This window comes from Ambystoma mexicanum, chromosome 1q (genome assembly GCF_040938575.1).
Source record: "Ambystoma mexicanum isolate Mex_15411 chromosome 1q, UKY_AmexF1_1, whole genome shotgun sequence".
Classification (NCBI taxonomy): domain Eukaryota; kingdom Metazoa; phylum Chordata; class Amphibia; order Caudata; family Ambystomatidae; genus Ambystoma; species Ambystoma mexicanum.
This window is the reverse complement of record NC_090922.1, coordinates 550,311,944-550,330,805: the sequence shown is the minus strand read 5'-3', so window position 1 is coordinate 550,330,805 and position 18,862 is coordinate 550,311,944. Positions and strand designations below refer to the sequence as shown.

At 42.7% G+C, this 18,862-nt stretch overlaps 1 protein-coding gene across 2 annotated transcripts in view; it reads right to left on the bottom strand.

Annotated features, from left to right (window-relative positions):
- LOC138531375 (carcinoembryonic antigen-related cell adhesion molecule 5-like) overlaps positions 1-18,862 on the bottom strand; it is a 348,843-nt gene that overhangs the window by 52,096 nt on the left and 277,885 nt on the right. For both annotated transcript variants that reach the window (XM_069640987.1, XM_069640986.1), the window contains exon 6: positions 11,136-11,168. In XM_069640987.1, coding sequence (XP_069497088.1) covers positions 11,136-11,168 — 33 coding nt within the window. The remainder of the gene's footprint in view (positions 1-11,135; positions 11,169-18,862) is intronic.

Genomic DNA, 18,862 nt, shown 5'->3' with positions numbered 1-18,862 from the left:
TAACATCTGAATCGGGGAAAAGACTATTTGTTGACAAATATGTTAGAGGATTAATACCTCAGATCCAAAATTTGATAATGACATCTGAAAGTGCATGGCAAGCGAAGTCACAGAGCGAGGTATTACACATGGCCCAATATTATGAAAACAGAGTAAATACAGGGAAAGAGAAAGAAGCAACAGATAGAGTAAATTTAAAAACAAGAGTGTTATTACAGCAGGTGACGAATCATAATAGAGGAAGAGGACATGCACGAGAAAGAGGAGGTTATTTGAACATGCATGGAGGTCCACTTGGACTGAACCAATGTGCATACTGCAGGGAAGAGGGTAATTGGTGAGTACAATGCCCGCACTTGCAAAAATAGGAATGGGAACGGCCAGAGAAGGCAAAGCAGAGGTCACCCAGGAGCACTGGGGCAGAAAAGAAATAGTGCGCAGCAAGATCAGAATAACCAAGGAAATGGCAATCAAAATCACAATCAGCACAATGGAGGTGGGGACGGAAATATTTTCGATAATCAATAAGGTACATACTATACTGGAGACTATACATCAGATGATGTATTGTTCCGCTAGGACAGCCCGAGACAGGGGTTGGAACTAGTGTCTATTCCCGTTGATCAGAAGGACCCTACGTAGAAATGAAAGTTGGGAATAAGGAGCACATTTTTCTTGTGGACAGGCGCACATAAGTGCTCAATAGATCACCACTTGGTTCCAGGGATACCATTGTCAGGGCAAAGGAATGTTTCAGTAGAGTTTGCAGGCACCCCAGTCAGTAGTCCTGTGTCCCAATCAGTACCAATTACATTAGGGCCATTCACTGAATATTGCCCGTTCTTGTTGACACAAAATTGTCGGGAAAATCTGTTAAAGCTAAAGAAACTGAGTGCGATTATTCATTGTACTCCTGATGGGGTATTTTTGACAATATCACCACAAAATATACCGGTGTCAGAGTTCCTGTCCAAACCCCTGCCGGAAGAGTTAAGTAAGGTACTGACTTGTATTTGGGCAATGAATGATAATGATAATGATGTTGGGTGTTTGAAAATAGAGCCGGTGAAATTTTTTTTGAAAGAGGGAGTAGCATCGCCACGTATTCCCCAATATAAAATTTCAGTTGAAGGTGAAAAAGCATTGAAATGTATTGTCTCAGATTTGGTTAAAAGAAAGGTAATTGAAGAGATTACTGGTAGTACTTGTAATAGTCCCATTCTTCCAGTGTATAAGAAAGGAGGTAATTAAATACTGTTCCATTTCATAATTGATTTACACGCATTGAATAAAGTAGTTGATCCCCAGTTACCATTCCCAGACGTCACTACCATTTTGACAATGATACCAGCTTCGACTCATATTTTAGTGTGGTGGATCTTAAGAATGCATTTTTTTAGCATTCCAGTACACCCAGATAGCAGGTACCTATTTGCCTTCACACCAGGAGGGGGGTCATTCACATTTACACGAATTCCACAAGGTTATACTGAAAGCCCAAGCATTTACAGCAGAGCATTAAAAGAACAGCTATACATGCTAGAACTACCAGCGGGTTGCGTACTATTGCAGTACATAGATGATCTGTTCATTGCTGCCGATACTGAAGAAATTTGTAAAAAGAGTACTGTTTTGTTGTTGGCACATTTAGCAGAACATGGGCACAAAGCGTCTTTAAAAAAATTCCAGTATTGTCGAAAGGAGGTGGCCTATTTGGGCTACCGACTTTCGAAAGAAGGGAGAAGACTAACACCTGAAAGGATAGAGAGTATCTCTGGTATGCCTATTCCAAAAATACAGAAAGGAGTTAGAGCCATAACAGGCATGGCTTCCTATTGCCGCCAATGGATAGCAAATTTTGCGATGATTGTGAAGCCAATGGTGGCATTGACAAGGAAAGATGTTGCTTTGCCTTTGCCATGGAGTGAGGAATGTCAGGATGCGTTTGATCTGCTCAAAGTTGCGTTGTGCTCTGGTCCAGTTTTGGGCACACCAAATTATGAAAACGTTTTTAGATTATTTGTGCATGAGAATAAAGGCTGCGCGCTGGCTGTTTTGACACAGGAACATGGTGGAAGAAATCGACCATGCGGTTATTTTTCTTCCACACTGGACCCTGTAGCATGCGCTTTGCCGCGTTGTTTGCAAGCTGTTGCTGCGGGTGCTGCGTCAGTGAAACAAACTGAAGGGATGGTGATGGGGCACACCTTGATGTTGATGGTGCCACACGCGATCGACGTTCTACTAAATAGAACGCAGACGCAACACCTCACGTCAGCTAGACCGACTAGATATGAAATTGTCCTGTTTGCCCCACATATTCAAATTCAGAAGCTTTGCGCGTTGAATCCTGCAGAATTAATGCCACTGCCCAGGGAAGGAATAGATGAGAATGAATCGCCCCCTCATGATCGTTTAATGGTTTCTGAAGAAGAAACGAAGGGGAGAATTGATCTAACAGACACCCCGCAGAAAGAGCCAGATGGAGAACTGTTTTGTGACGGTTCTTGTTTTAAGTTACCTGATGACACGTCAACTGCTGCATATGCCATCACGGCACTAAAGACTGTTGTAGAGAGCAAAAGGATTCCACAAAATTCAGCGCAGGCAGCAGAGATAACAGCATTGATAAGAGCATGTGAAATTTCTGAAAATCTGAATGTAAACATATATACTGACAGTCAGTATGCCTCCGGGGTGGTACACAATTTTGGCCGGCTCTGGGCTGAGAGGGGTTTCTTAACATCACGCACGTGGAACTAGAATCCAACATGGCCCTTTGATAGCATGATTGTTGTCTGCACTTACGTGTCCGAAGCGACTGGCAATAATGAAATGTGAGGCGCATAAGAAAGTAACATGTAAGGTGGGAGAAGGAAACGCATTTGCAGACAAGATTGCGAAGCAAACTGCCACTGACTTGAGCACGAAAATGTTGGTAGTGCAGACAGAAGAGGTGCCCTGCATGATAGACAATGGGATTGCCACAGTTAAAGAGATGCAGGCGGATGCAACTGCAGAAGAGATAAATGAGTGGGCTGAGGGCTCTGCAGAATTAGATTTAGAAGGCTGCTGGGTGGATAAAGAGAGTAGAAGGTGGATACTGCCCAACTCCTATGTAACTGCAATGGTCACCATGGCCCACAGCCCCATGCACATTTGTGCAAAAAAAATGGTTCAGCATTTGGCCACAGTTTGGAAAAATACGCACATAAGAAAGAATGCAGAAAGGCTAGTTCAGAATTGCATAACATGCCTGCAACACAATGTTGGAAGAGGAACAGCTACTCCAACAGGTAGTTTCACCCCCCATGCCCTTTGAGGTAATCCATTTTGATTTTATAGAAATGGAAAGATATCAGAATCTAAAATACATCTTCGTGGTAGTGTGTGCATTCAGTAAATGGGTGGAAGCTAATCCGCTGAAGGACTGCACAGCCATGAGCACAGCGAAGGTGATGCTAAAAGAATACTTTTCCCGATTCGGCCTGCCACGGGTCATATGGTCAGAAAATGGCCCGCATTTTGTTGCCGCTGTGATATTACAGATATGTACAGGTCTTCAGATTGATAAACAATTCTATTGTGCCAGGCAACCGATGAGTGCCGGTCTTGTTGAGTGCCAAAACGGCATTTTAAAGAGTAAAATTAGTAAAATACGTTCAGGAAACAAGTTGAGATGGACCGATGCACTGCCCTTAGCTTTATTGTGCATGCGCACATCTGTGCAAGCAAGGACTGGACTCTCCCCATACGAAATTGTGATGGGGAGCCCTGCAAATGTTTGGTGCGCGCCCCAACCAAGGCATTTAAGTGAAATTGAATATCCTGTGCTAAGTACACATTGTAACCTTTTAATACAGAAGCTTTGTTTGATTCATCAGCAGGTGCAGGAGGCTCTTCCTGTCAGATATACCGGCCCGGGGCATTGTCTGCAACCGGGAGGCTGGATCCTGATCAATAATTTCGAGAGGAAGTCATTGCTTGCACCGAGATGGCATGGGTACTACGCGGTCCTCCTGGCGACACAAACAGCAGTTTGTGTGGATGGTCGCAAGGCATGGATACATACCACTCATACTCAGAGAATTCTATCGCCGGTGAAAGAACTGCCTGATCCAGACGACAAGGAAGAAGCAGCTGCATCCGACCCGGAGGACAGCATTGCCAGTTCTCTGCCTCAAACTTTGCCGAAGCCTGAAACAAAGCCTGAGAAAATTGCTAAAAAGGAACCAGGGCTAAACGAGCCCCAACTTTACCCAATTTAATCTGCATCGTTACAGGTTGACACGAAACCTGCATCATCACTTTGGCGCTCACCATCACTTGCCACGCCACAGGCTGACTTTGAGCCTGCATCTGGAAGTGCAGCTGCACTATTCATTGATCACACAGTACCTGGAGCAATGAGGTACAACCTACGTTCTCAAAATCGAAAGTGATCTGATCTTCGTGGTGCATTTCTTTTACTTGTTACCTCTATTCCCATCATGGATGAAGTGGGAATCGGAGGCCTAGGGGAGAGGAGCGTGGGGGTTGTCCTGGTCTGACAGCTCTGGAACGCGGCTTCCTGGTGCTATCTTTGAATATAAAAATCCATGTGTTGATCAACCTGTGCGAACGAGCGGGGCACATATGGTGAAAAGGCAATTAATGTTTGCTCTGGAGTCTTGCGAGCAAAGTGCAGAAGCACGATAATCCTGCCTTATGATTAGCAATCCAGGCTGCTGGCCTAAACACTTTGTAAACATTTTCAAACTTGGTGGTATTTCAAAGAGGACAGTGGTGGGAATTTTCCACAAACATTGTTGGAGAAGAAGAATTAAGAAGATGCTATACCTGCTTTTGCCCCCTCCTGCACCAATGCTGATGATGTAGTAAATATAGAGACTATAAAATTGCCTAGGAAAAGTTGCGGTAAAAGATGTATGTTGATTATGACAACTTTTATGTGCATCATGAGTATACTTACACCAATATCAGTAGTTGTAGCATTGTGGTACTTAGAGGAAATACATCCATTGGGTGTATTTTTGACTATTAGTAATGTTTCTGTCACTGAAAGTCCAGTCCATGTGATCTCCTATACATTGTCCCCAATGGAAGAAAGACACAGGGAAGGTTATGGAAATAACACGTTACTTTTAATAATGTGGAACAGGAGATGTTGAGGTGTGCCAGGTAAATAGCGCTGGAGCAATTAAGTATACAAGAAACAATTCAATTGAACCTCAAGGAATAGGGTGCAGCAACCTGTGGAAAAAGCGGGCACCTCAAACCCACTTAACAAGACAAATATAACATTTGGTATTCCCACATCGTGGATGCGCTCCCACAAAACACTTCGAAAGAGAGGTGATCCTTGTGTAGATTTCCTTTACGATAAATGTTCTGAAATGCCTCAATGATAAGAGTTTCAAGTTAAATCTTCGTTACATCCAAGGTATGATGTAACTAAACAAAGACAAATGCCCTGAAATGTCTCAATAATAAGAATTTCAAGAGTTTAATCTTCGTAAAGTCCGATAATGTAACGTAACAGAGAAAGATGCCTGTTGTAAGAGTATCCAAAGTTTAATCTTTGTAACATCCGAGGTATGATGTAACATAACAGAGAAAAATGCCAACACGTGTTTCGACCTCTCTCGGTCTTTCTCAAGGCAAAGCTCTGTACAGCAAGTATATAAATGCAATATTGTAATCCAACAAAGGTCCACATCAATAAACCAGGACATAAGGTACAGACAGCACATACAAGCAAAATTATTAAAAATTGCAAATATACATTACCAGCAGGGTGGATATAACATGATCATATGCAGCACATAGAAAATAATAAATAACACGATTTAGAATTCAATCCGGAAAATCTGACAGTGTATACCACATGTACCAGTTAATATAAGTGTCTAAAAATTAGTAAGAAATACCTTCTGAAATCAAGTTCTAGACCATTCATAACATGAGTATATTACCCGAGGATAACCTCCCTAAAGTGTAACATGATATACATTTGATTCTCTGTGCAACATACACCAGTGTGTATCACTTCCCAATTTCCATTCGTGCATGTGATCGCCAGGTGCCAATCCATAACCGGCACTGCACACAATACCGCACCCGATGGGTCAAACCATGAACCATATCACGATCGTCTCATGCAAAATAGAAATAGTTAAAACCAATGAGGCCACGTAGACCAGAAGAATCCATTACCTAACACCAAATGTGACAAATTGCCCGAATCCATTAAGATAAAATACCATTAATGGAAGCAGTATATAGACGTATTGAATATGATGTGCAGCCCGAAGATTCAAAAAGAACATGAAATCAGTCTTGAGAAAGACCGAGAGAGGTCGAAACACGTGTTGGCATTTTTCTCTGTTATGTTACATCATACCTCGGATGTTACAAAGATTAAACTTTGGATACTCTTACAACAGGCATCTTTCTCTGTTACGTTACATTATCGGACTTTACGAAGATTAAACTCTTGAAATTCTTATTATTGAGACATTTCAGGGCATTTGTCTTTGTTTAGTTACATCATACCTTGGATGTAACGAAGATTTAACTTGAAACTCTTATCATTGAGGCATTTCAGAACATTTATCGTAAAGGAAATCTACACAAGGATCACCTCTCTTTCGAAGTGTTTTGTGGGAGCGCATCCACGATGTGGGAATACCAAATGTTATACTTTTAATAATGAACAAGACACACTCGATGCTGAAAAAAAACAATTGTTGGGTGTGCACGCATTTACAACAATATGGTGGAAAGGGAATAGGTTGGTATGTGCAGCCATTGATGCTAAATTCAGTATGCTATGCATCATTGAGAACACTATATTATGGAAAATGGAATAAGAGTGAAACAGGTCAATTAGATAGGACAAACATGGATGAATTTGAAAGAGTGGTAATGGAACCTGTATGTTGCTCCATATTTGAGAGCAAGAGTGATAAAAGAAGAAGTAGCACCACGAGACAGACTATATGTGCCCCATAAATCATCTGAAATAACGTTTCACATGAACTTAGAAGGGAATAAAGATGTAGTGCCCCCCTCGTATACAATAAATTACAGTCCTCGCACTGTTCCATTTTGTTTGCATAAGAAAGGCTCTTATTCAGTAGGAACATTTAATAGATGCATGAATATTGCAATTCGAGAGAGAGAGGAAGAACCAGTATATGTAGGAGATCCTGTCTATTTCATATGTGGGGAAAAAGCTTATCCCTGGTTGCCAAGAAATTGGGGAGGTACTTCTTACTTAGGGATTATATTCCCAGGGGTATTCCTTTCTAACACATCGGACATAGCAAAATTATCTAGATCAAGGCTGCAGCGAGATGAGGAAGGAGGATTAATTGCAGAAGATATAGCCAAATCATTCATACCATTTTGGGGTCAAGCAATACATTTGTATAATATAAGGCAATTGTCTAGAATTTTGGAAAAAACAATAAATGGAACAACAGATATATTATACAACATGACTCTGGAAGAAAAAGCGATTAGATTAATGACACTACAAAATGGAATGGCTCTAGACATAATTTTGGCTGACCGTGGAGGAGTTTGCAAAATCGTGGGGTCATCGTGTTGCATATTTGTAAGTGACCCCTCTCCTACAATCTTCGAAGCAATAAAAAAGTTACATGTCTTGAGCTCTGACCTCCATCCCCCAGCAGGTAGTTGGGAGCTGAACACAGGCTCCTGGTTGTGGGAATTATTACGCTCAAGGGGATGGAAATTAATTGCAATCTTAGTAGCAGTCTTTGGAATCTTCATAACATGTTGTTGTTGCATGCACTGTCTACCAATAATTTGCACTGAAATAAGTGATGGATGCATAAATATGGTAACACAGAAAAGAATTGCCAAAGAAAATGCAATCACGAATCACGAAATGCAGACTGTGAAAGAATTTCTGCCCATTGACATTGATGAAAATGATGACGATTATAGCAGTATACAGAGTTCAGAATCGGATACATGGTCAGAGGAAGACGCGATGTATGGCTGATGCGTTTGTCTTACGGCCAAGAGGAGGGTTTGTTAGTCTAGAAAATACCCTTCCATAGCATAAACGGTATATTATGTTGGCCGAAAACCAACCGCATCGTATGTCTAGCATCATCAGAACTGAATCGTCAGCATAACCAGAGAGTGTCCATTTTGTAGTAATAGAATTCACCATTTTGTAATAATGCCCATCTTGCCTTCTGTTCAAATGCTTTGCTGTAAGTGAATTCTATTTCATTTTGCTCAAGCAGAGAGCAAGGCCACAAGATACATGCCAAGACACTAGCCCAGACAGAAGCATACTGTATCCCTCTGTCTCCCTCCCTCACAAGTCCTTGGAACTAAGCAGAAAGGCATTTAATCACCACGCAGGTGCCAGCTAGTCTCGCTGTAACGGCAGAAACTGTAGAAATAGATTGTAAATGGCCTGAATTATGCTCTCCTTTGCGGCCCCCTTCACTGGGCCTCTGTAGATTGAGCTGACCTCTAGCTCACAAATAGAAACCTAGAGATAGTAGGGCTTGGAATGTGTCTCTCCTACGAACACAGCTTGCTTACAGAACAAGAGCAATATGTTCCATGAAACAAAGAATCGTGTCTGCACCTTTGCAGATTGCAACTGTTGCCGAATAAAATGTCTTAGGAGTGTCAAATCCGTCATATTAGTCATAATTGTCAATCACTGAACTCTTGTCAAAGAAGGTACAATATGGGCGGTTTATGAACGTGTCACTACCGATAGTATGATGGTCATTTCGTATATATGTAACAGATGTAAAATGTTCGCTCTCTTGCGTCCCACGAGGTCTGGGTAACACACGTTGCGGGACGTGAGATCCGGTCGGCCGACTGAGACTTTTTGCTTTGCAATAAACCCTAGATTTTGGGAACTGAACCTCGTGTCTGGCGTATCAATCTGTGTATGGTGATTGTGCCTTGTTTCCATGCACGAGGGTCCCCTAGGGGCCCGTCAACCTGTCCTTGTGAGCATTCAGAACACGCAAGTGCAGAGAGAAAGAAGGGATGAGGAAGTGGGGGTAAGTGCCCCAACACTGTGTGTTGACAAGTGCACACTTCAGACTTCATAGATATTTGTATACTTTAAAAAAAATATTGTAGCTGCTTAGGTAGGGGTAGTGAGACCTATGCGTGATTTTAATAAGGATGTGTGTGTATTAATTCCCCCATTTTGTATAAGACTTTTAAATGAGAAAAGACTGATGTACTGAGAAGGCTTTGCCCGGTTACACCCAGGGCAGAGCTGGGGAACAGATAAGATGAGAACTCACTAAAGACCTGAATACACCAGATAAAGGGTGTGTCACCTCCTCTAGGTGTAATCTTGTTATTGTGTTAACAAAGTGTTTGTTTACATGTAGGAGGAACTGAGACCCTTTTATTTGCACCACTTGTTCCTGCTACCCTTGTGTGTGCACCTTCCCCCTTTCCAGCTATGTGCAACCCTTGGGTGATCTCCTGATTACAGTATTAGCCTGGTTCAAGGGACAGAACAGAGTAATACAAGTTAATCAAAAGCTAGTAAAGAGTCTTGGCTTGCCCACACACACCTGTCTATAGCACTGAGTGCTCACAGAGAATCATCACACTACATAAAGTTATAACTACCCACAGCAAGACATAATAAATATACAATATATATTGCTGGACGGGGAAATCCTTTATTCAACATTGTGACTGAATGACATTATTATTATTATTATTATTATTATTATTATTATTATTATTATTATCTAGTGAGGGTGGGATAGACCGAGCTTTTTTATTTTTATTAACTAAAATAATGTAGGTAATTCTGTTTCTGAAAGATAAGTCTGCTGATCACACACCCTGTTTATAAATGTTCCATGCCAAAACTATAGTGCAAACATAGGCCTTTGCTGAAATAGTCTACTGACAACCTCAGCGCCAGCACTGCCATGGCACAAGGCAGGTTCAAAGTCAAAGGTGCATTCCTGATAGCTACCTCAAAACAAAGTGACAACATAGAGTTGTTTTTTCAATTGTCTGCACCTCTGTTTCAAATTATAATAATTGTGTGTCCAAGTCAGCCTGGTGGCATGTTAATCTGTAAATATAAGCAATGCCTGTTTGTAGCATTGTCGCAGCTCCAGTCACACAATTATACAGCCAGAGTAAATTGGTCTCATACTAGTGACAGCTCTGTATGCACGACACAGCTGAGACAGAGTGATCTGTATTAGCCATCTGACCTGGATGTTTGCCATCAGCAGGACTTTGTGTACAACATTGTTTCTTGTACATCTGGCCTACCACTGCTGAGTGGATTTTACAATGTTGTGCAAGTGGGGGCAACTAGGGGCAATTTATCCTCTGATGGCCAGACCTTTTCACAGAGCACAATCTGCAAAAGCTGGAATCACCTGCCTGCTTTGTTAGCCCTAATTGTTCTTTTGTTGGCTGCCGATCTGTATGTCTGTGGGAGTATAGCATCATATGCCATAGCTTCCTGGAATATAAAACAGAGGTGTATGTTTGGATAACATTGATGTTTTCTAAATGATGTATGCTCACTGTTGTATTAATTATTAGATTCATAATATGAATGTTCTGATGGAGTGTTTGAGAGAAGATGTGTTGTACTGTTGTAGTTTATATTACTTTACATATTATTTTTGAGTGTATGTTTTAATTTGTATGACTTCAATGAGTATGGTTTACCTGAATAAAGTTCATTGATTGATTGATTGCAAAATTATGTAGAAATTTGTGACTATATGTGTATTGCATATTTGATCGACATCACATAAATGTGTATCCAATGTTTTATTGATTGTATTTGTTAACTGTGTGAATGTGCATGAGATATGTTGGTAGGCTGGAGTCGTACACAAGTGGCTCACCATATCTACAAGAGCAGTTAATCTGCATAATTATGGCTTTTCATGCACCTTCCTATATCACGGGGGGACGCATCCCCTACAAAAATGATGGATCACTTATTTGACCTTCTCCCTACACCAAGTGGATCCATTGTTTACAGTGGACAAAGGGATGAAGCATATGTATGGCCAGGTTGCATTTAAAGGCGTTTGAAGCTCTTCCCTGTACCAGGTACTTACAGTGTAAGTGGAATCTGCTCCCAGTTTTTCATTCTATGGGGAGAGAAAAGGAACATTTAGTTAATGTGATGGCTTCAGAAGAGTATGAACATATACACTACAGCAGATCATCTCCTTAGCCTGAAACAAGAGTTTCAAAGTTCACAGTCATTCCATCTCAATGTTGGTGACTAGTGGCTATCGTTGGTTGTATCCTATAGGATCCATGCTAATTTAAATAACATTTAAATCACTGATAGCACTATCTGTTCATGTAGTGGCAAATTATTCATAAAGGTCAATGAATAATAAGATTGAGATTGGTCCATTCTCTCACACGCATAAAAAATGTTGAGAGCATGGTCTGAACTAGAGTAATTTTAGGAACATCAACAGGGTATCTGACATGAACACAACATTTGACCCTGACTAAATCATTGAAAATGATTGATAGACATGTAAATGGAAAATAAAGAAAAAACATGAAATTCTCAAACACAATACAAAAAAATAAATTACTGGTCCCTCTTAATTGACAATGCTGCCTTAAGTAATTGCTTCACAACATGTCTGGTCAAAATTCCTTGCTGTTTCCTGCAAAGTGGGTAATGGTAACAGCTGTTAGTGTAGGAATTGCCTATCTGTAGGACTTAAATATATCTCCATGTTTTGAAAGTACCATTATTTTTTGTAAAACTGCCCTGCTCTCAGTGCAAATGGCTGTTCCAACCAACAATAAACAGAGTTAAAAAAGAGGGACATTCAGCCACTAGAAATAAGCACTTTCCATTTAGCAATTCATATGCATTGGACTGAATCGAATTATGTGTGAGACAAAGGGCCTCATCACGAATTGGGCGGTAACGCCGGTGGTATTACCGCCAGCAGTATTAGCCCTACCGCCGAACTCCCCGGCGCTAATAGAGCCGGATTACAAGTTTGGCGGTGAAGTAAATCCCCATTCCCCATTGAGCACATTCGGGAATGCCCCATTCCCCATTGGGCTCAATGGGGAAAATTTTGCGCTCTTACCGCCGGCAGATTTCCCGCCGGCGGTAATAGCGCAAATTTTTGGCGGATTTCCTCCCAGCTCAGAACTGGGGCGAAATCCGCCGAAGTCCTGATTTGGCAGACCCTTAAATCCAGCGGTAATAGCGCTACCGCCAGATTTAAGGGTTACCGCCAAAGTCGTGATGAGGCCCAAAGAAGTAACATGCCCCTGGCACCTGGACATGCCAGTTATAAGCCTGTCAAATCAGGACTGCCACACCATGAATAAATATACAAGTGAGAATGTGTGTGTCTCTGTAACTAGCAGTTCTTAAAAATAATGAAATAACATCTTCTATCACCCTTCTACAGCAAGCATGTATTTACCAAGCAGTGGGAGGGGAATTTTTTGTCTGTGCAGAACACTTATGTGTCTGAGCAGCTATCCCTCCTTGTGCTACACCCTTCACACTTTTGCTCCATCCCAGGCTTCCTCTATTGAACAGGCCTTTTCTGAATGTAATCCAGTTTTGCTCCTCCTTTGACCATCACTATCCTTTGCATAACTTTACCCATTCTACCCCTTGCACGCAACATTTCAACTTTGCTCAGATCCCACTCCTTAAAACAGAAATGCGACACCAGCTCCATACATGGTGTTAGTCTGAACCCCCCTCGTCTCCTCACCTATAAAAATGCTCCTCTCTTCTTGACCACTGCACTCCTTTCAACCAAACCACCTTACTTCACCAATCGAATTACAACTCTATATTCTCACCTTTGCATGCTCTCCTCCACCCTGCAAGCCATGTTAGCTGTCCCTCACCCTCACATTATTTGTTCTTCTGTGTTCAGTAATGAATTTACATCCCCCTTGTCCTCTGAAATCAAAACATGTGACATCCTCGCAGCCCTCCTATCACTCCTCGTCCTCACTCCTTCCCCATTGCTGATCTCTATCACCCCTCATTGTGCTCATTCCCTCAACCTCTCCCTTTTAATTGGCTTCCATCTTTCAGACTGCCAACCCGCCCTGCACCCTTGTTTGCTCCACAGGCATTCAAATAGCTTGCACCTCTCACTTGCTCCTACCCTTGTCCCCTATTAAACTTCTCTCTTTTTCTTTGGAAACTTCCAAGCCTGCTTCAAGTTAGCAGCTCACCTACCAATCCTGAAGAATCCCTAAGCTGATCTGAATAATCCTGCCAACTAGTGATATGATATGGCATTTATAACGTGCCTACACACAAGTATTCCAAGGCGCAACGAGGCAAGGGAGGGGAAACAGAGGGAAGACAGAAACAACGATCCTACTAGGGCAGTTGACATTGAGATTGTGCAAGTGCAGGGGAAGGGTCGAGGGGCGAGGGGGAAGTGCAGTACATAGGATAACAGAAATATAAATAAGACAATAATAGGGACAATAAATAAGGACAATGATAAAAGTGCGGCCAACTGGTGGCAAGTGCTAGGGTAGGTGCACAAATCAGGTGTCAAGTGCTAGTAGGGACTGTAGGGTTACAGAAACAGTCTGAGTGCAACGGTTGCCATGGGGCAGTGCAGGTATGTAACTGGTGGGGTGGGGACCTGGGCCCGAGATCATAAGGTAGCCAGGTAACCAGTGCAGTTTCAGATACAGCCAGGAGATCAGCAGGGGAGAGGAGGAGAGAAAGCAGAAGCAAAGAGGAAGGTCTTGAGGTGCTTCCGGAACCGGAGATGGTTCTCCTCAAGTTTCAGAGAGGCAGGGAGGCTGTTGCAGAGGGAGGCCCCAGCAGAAGAAAGAGAGCTACCACCAACTCGCTGCCTGGAGAAGCAACTAACCCTGAGGGGGTTGGAGGCGGATGAGCGAAGAGCTCGAGAAGGAAGATATTTAAGAAGAGAGAGTTGAAGGTATTGAGGTCCCAGGCCCCAGAAGGTCTTGTGGACAATGCAGAGGGTTTTAAACTTAATCCTCGCTGCCACTGGGGGCCAGTGCAGAGATTTCAGTCCTGGAGAGAAATAATCCCTGGGCTTGTGGCCAAGGACAAGTCTTGCAGTCCTGTTTTGGATGAGTTGCGGAGAGTAGAGGCAGGCAGATTTAGAAAGAACCTAGAGAGAACCAGAGCTCTGGAGACAGTGACTTCTGGGGGAAGGAGAGGAAAGGAAAAATACCTCTGAGGAGGTGTAGCTGGTAGTGTCTTAGAGATGTCAGAGATGTGAGGAGAGAAGGAATGCGAGAAGTCGAAGATGACCCGAGGTTTTTAGCCTCACAGGTGGGAGTAGGAAAAGGGCAAAGAGAAGCCGGCCAGAGAGTGACAGCAAAGGAGGGAGCAGGTGTGCCGATGAGGAGAATCTCGGTCTTACTGGCAATAAGGCAGAGATCTTTGGCGGCACACCACTCCTGGATGGCGGACAGACAGTCAGAGATGAGAGAAGGAGAAAAGGTGGCTGAGGATTGCCTGAAAATGGGCTGAGTGTCATCTGCATAGCGCTGAAAGTTGGGGCAGAGAGCGGCAATATGGTGGGCAAGAAGTGCCAGGTATTGGTTGAACAGCCAGGGAGAGAGGTTAGACCCCTGGGGACCAGCGTAGATAGAGATAAAGATAGAGGAAAGGAAGGACCCAAGTGGCCAGTATCTCTCATTCACCACTATTTTAAAATCCTCAAGTGTCTCATCTTCAAGTGGATATTTTCTGATCTGAACATTAATGACCTCTGGGACTCTATACAATCTCTATTTCACAGGTGTAAATCCACATAATCAGCCTTAACCCCTGTGTCAAGCTTTCCAAACTCTGCTCACCACTACAGAATATCCTACATTCTTATTATTTTGGAACTCTCAACCACCTCTGATATGATGGACAACTCTTCTCTTCTTTGGATATTTCCTAATCTTGCCATCCAGGAAAATGCTCTAGACATGGTGGCCTCTTTTCTTTCTCATTGGTACTTATCCATCTCATGGAACATGGCCACCAGCTATTCAACCTCACACCCAGATGGCATCCCTCAAGACGCTGTCCTTGGGTCCCTATTATTCCCCCTCTACACCACCTCCCTTGGTCAGCTAACCCCTTCATATGGGTTCTTCTACCACCTATTTGAAGAGAACATACACAACTTCTTTTCATGCCCTGCTTGTCCTCTAGCTCTCAGCTTATAACTTTGTCCATCTCTGCAATTCATCACTGAATGACACTTCAATGTCTTATACTTATTTCCTCCGACACTGGAGTTATCTCCCTACCTGCATCTAAAGCCTCCCTCTCCTTACTGCCCCCATGTATTTTCCTTCAGATTTACTCACTGCCTCTCCTAGGGCATGGAACTTTATGTGATAGCAACCTCAACCTTCACCAATGTATTGCATTTGTCTCTGCTGCAGCCAAGATCACCCTACATAATAGCAGAAATATCTTCCACCTCCCCATCTACATCACTAAAAAACTAATATTGGCCTAGGTTCTTGGCCACCATCTCTACTGTGCCAGCCTCCTCCTTGGTCTCCCTCTCTACCCGTTCTCCCCACTTAATTAAGTACTCCACTTTGCCATCTGTACCCTCTACAATCTCCCCCACTCTTCTTCCACCTCAACACACTTCCTCCGTAATGGTTGGCATTCAATGAAGAAAATAAAAATCACACATACCGATGCACAGACCTCACAGTACTTCGCTACTGTTAAAAGATGCCAGTCCAAATGCTGGCCACCAACACTCTGTACAGTGCTCCACTGCTCTCGAGATAGGTCTGCACACTAATTGTTTAAATAAACTATTCCAACTACATGCATTTCTTTAAATAAAGATGATCTAATGGCATTCAATGAAAAACAGTTCCCCTTTGCATGCCTACTGCTTGTCTCCACAGTCATCCAGGAGCGCGAACCCCCGTCCAACCTACCCAACACGTCTCCCACTAATCATCTCCTCGAAACCTATGCTCTAGTTCACTCCATAATATCTACATCCATCCTGTCATTTTGTGTTTCTTCTCCCTTTTTGCCCCACACCACTGGAGCTCCATTCCTCTTCATGTTAGAAAGCCAACTGTCATCCACTTATTCAAATCTGCATTGAAGCTCCAACTCCTTAATCAAGAAGCAAGAAGGAGCACCCTTTAATTCAGGCATCTTCAACATGTGGCTCGCCAGATATTTTAGACTTTGGCTCCCATGATCGCTCACTGTTTACTATGCTGACTAGGGCTGATGGGAGATGGCATTCAAAACACGTTGAGAGCCAAAGTTTGCAGACCCCTGCTCTACTAACGGTCACATTTTCTCACACTCACTGAGTACACTCTATTGACTCCCACTGCACTTACTAACAGGCACATGGTCAGTCCCCTCAGGCCACTCTATGTTTGCTCTCTGTTTTATCCACAGTTTCTTTGACATCTATTCCCGAACATCCAATGATCAGTTGTTCACTAACTTTCCCATAATGGACAACACCTGATCTAGGACTGCCCCATCGGCTGTTTATTTCTCTTTTATGTGATTTTTTGGTAAAACACGCTGTACACTCATTTAAATAATACAATAAAGAAAAACAATTACACACATGTGTTCTGATATGGTGATCATCACTAGGCAGAGCTTGTGATGGATACGGCAAAAGAGAAGGGCTGGATTAAGTCTGCCACAAATGGCACCTGGATTATATGATGGGTAATTTACCTTCAAGAGAGGAGGTGGGAAGGATTTGGGTCAGTATTTTGCAGATCCTTTTTCCATGACTTCTTTTTGGCTCCCATTCCCACCCTCCCCCTTTACTCTTCGGGGTGGGTTGCTTGTCATTTCTCACTACCATTGCATTAGGAACACTTCAGAGAACCTGTTTTTCTTATTTCTGAATTCAAAATCTTAACTGCAGAAACATTTTTGGGGTAAAGTGACCCAGGCTCGGGGGGTGGGGGGAGGACAGGAGGCTTCTATTAAGGCAGCTTTATTGCTAGATGGGCCTGGAATATTACCTTGGGTCTAAGGAGCATGTTAGTGACTCAAGACAGGAATATTAGCCTTACTTACATTAGGTGAAAGCTATTTTTGCTGACCTACCTGGTTTTAGGGACCACACCTGGAGAACATTAAAGGAGGGAAAAGGCCAACTGGCCCCCAGGTGCTTCATGCTCAAATAACTCTATTGGAAAGCGCAATGACTGACAAAATCCAACCTATGATTGAAGCACACAGGCCTCATCATGAGTCACTATTCACCAGGAACCAGGTCCAGATGACCTGTCCTCATATAGGTCATATTTGCCAGGCAAGGCCTGCGATGGTCCTTCGTCCTACTTCACACAGAAGGTGCTAGAACACAAGGGAACAGCCCTGGAATCACGGCTTCTCAGAGCAGATGTGCTACAATCTCAAATTTCCGATGGTAAAACTGCTAGTGGCTAGGCACATACATATTTTTTCCAAAGGTGCCATAATTGGGCAGACTGAGTCTGACTTATGCACACTTCCCATTGCATGAAAGACCATGAAGAGGTAGCCCACATTTTCAAGGGCTGTGGCTTTGCATAACCAATCTTCAACACCTGCTAACATTTCCAATATGCCCCGCTAAGCTAACATTAAGCGGACCTCGAAAATCCAGTCATAGAGGGAACAAATGTTACACAGATCATGTCTGAAGCTTATACTCTGCCTATAGCCCCAGGGGTATAAAGATCAATAGATCCCAAGGCCCAGATTGCCCCTACCATATAGGATGCAGTTCTGTGATCAGGTCTGCATTGTTCCTGCTTCTTTCCACCCTGGATCCCTTGCAGCAACCTAAACACACCACCAATTCCTTCATCACCTGGCTACTGTGGGTGACAACTCGACACACCAGACTGTGTACCCCAACTTCACAGTGCTTGCAAGTCACAGTCCCTAGGAGACCAGAGATGGCTGCCCCAAGCCACAGTTTAAGCCACTCTAATACACATATAGGCACACACATCCAGACACCAACACACACACACACCACATCCATCAGCAAAGAATTGGGAAATGTGAAGAGGTTAATGGGGACACAAGCCTTCAATGCTGCATATCGGCAAATACTTGGTGGCAGCACTTTTCAGACACATACGCCAATCTAAATATGACCGCGCAATCACCTGTAGAGAAAAATGATAGGGGCAAAACTCTATCATTTAACATAGAGGAATTGTGAAGGGTAATAGGGACTCAAAACAGTGGAAATGCATTAGGGCCGAACCAAATACCTACTGGTCTTTATAAAGATGAGTTAAGGGTCTAGGGTCCAGTATTGTGCAACATTTATAATGCAGTTACTAGACTTGGCAAAGTCCCAGCCTCCTGGCAAATTTCAGTAATTATAAACATAGTGATGTATAGTAGCACTCCTGGTTAGAAAATGTTTAACACAAGTGTATATGTATTAAATAATAAACTTGGGTGTAGGGGAGGTAGCACTACCCTGACACAGAGTAGGAAACAAACATAGAGAAATACAAGATGGTGTCTGAATAGACTCGGACACTCCCGTCCTGTGCACACCTATGTGCTCAAAATCAACCAATAAGTTGTAAAGCAATAGATACAAATCATATGACAAATAAGTACAGGAAATAAAGATTCAATAGAGCCAATTCTGTGTGTAATTCTTCTTTGTATTTTCAAATGAAAAGGACGTGTTTCGGGATAAGTACTTCCCTTCATCAGGTGCAACGGATCTAGAATACAACATTATATACAATTAATTTTGTTTTTTGAAAATAAGAATAGTTTTTCGTATTTCACAAATATTAATCA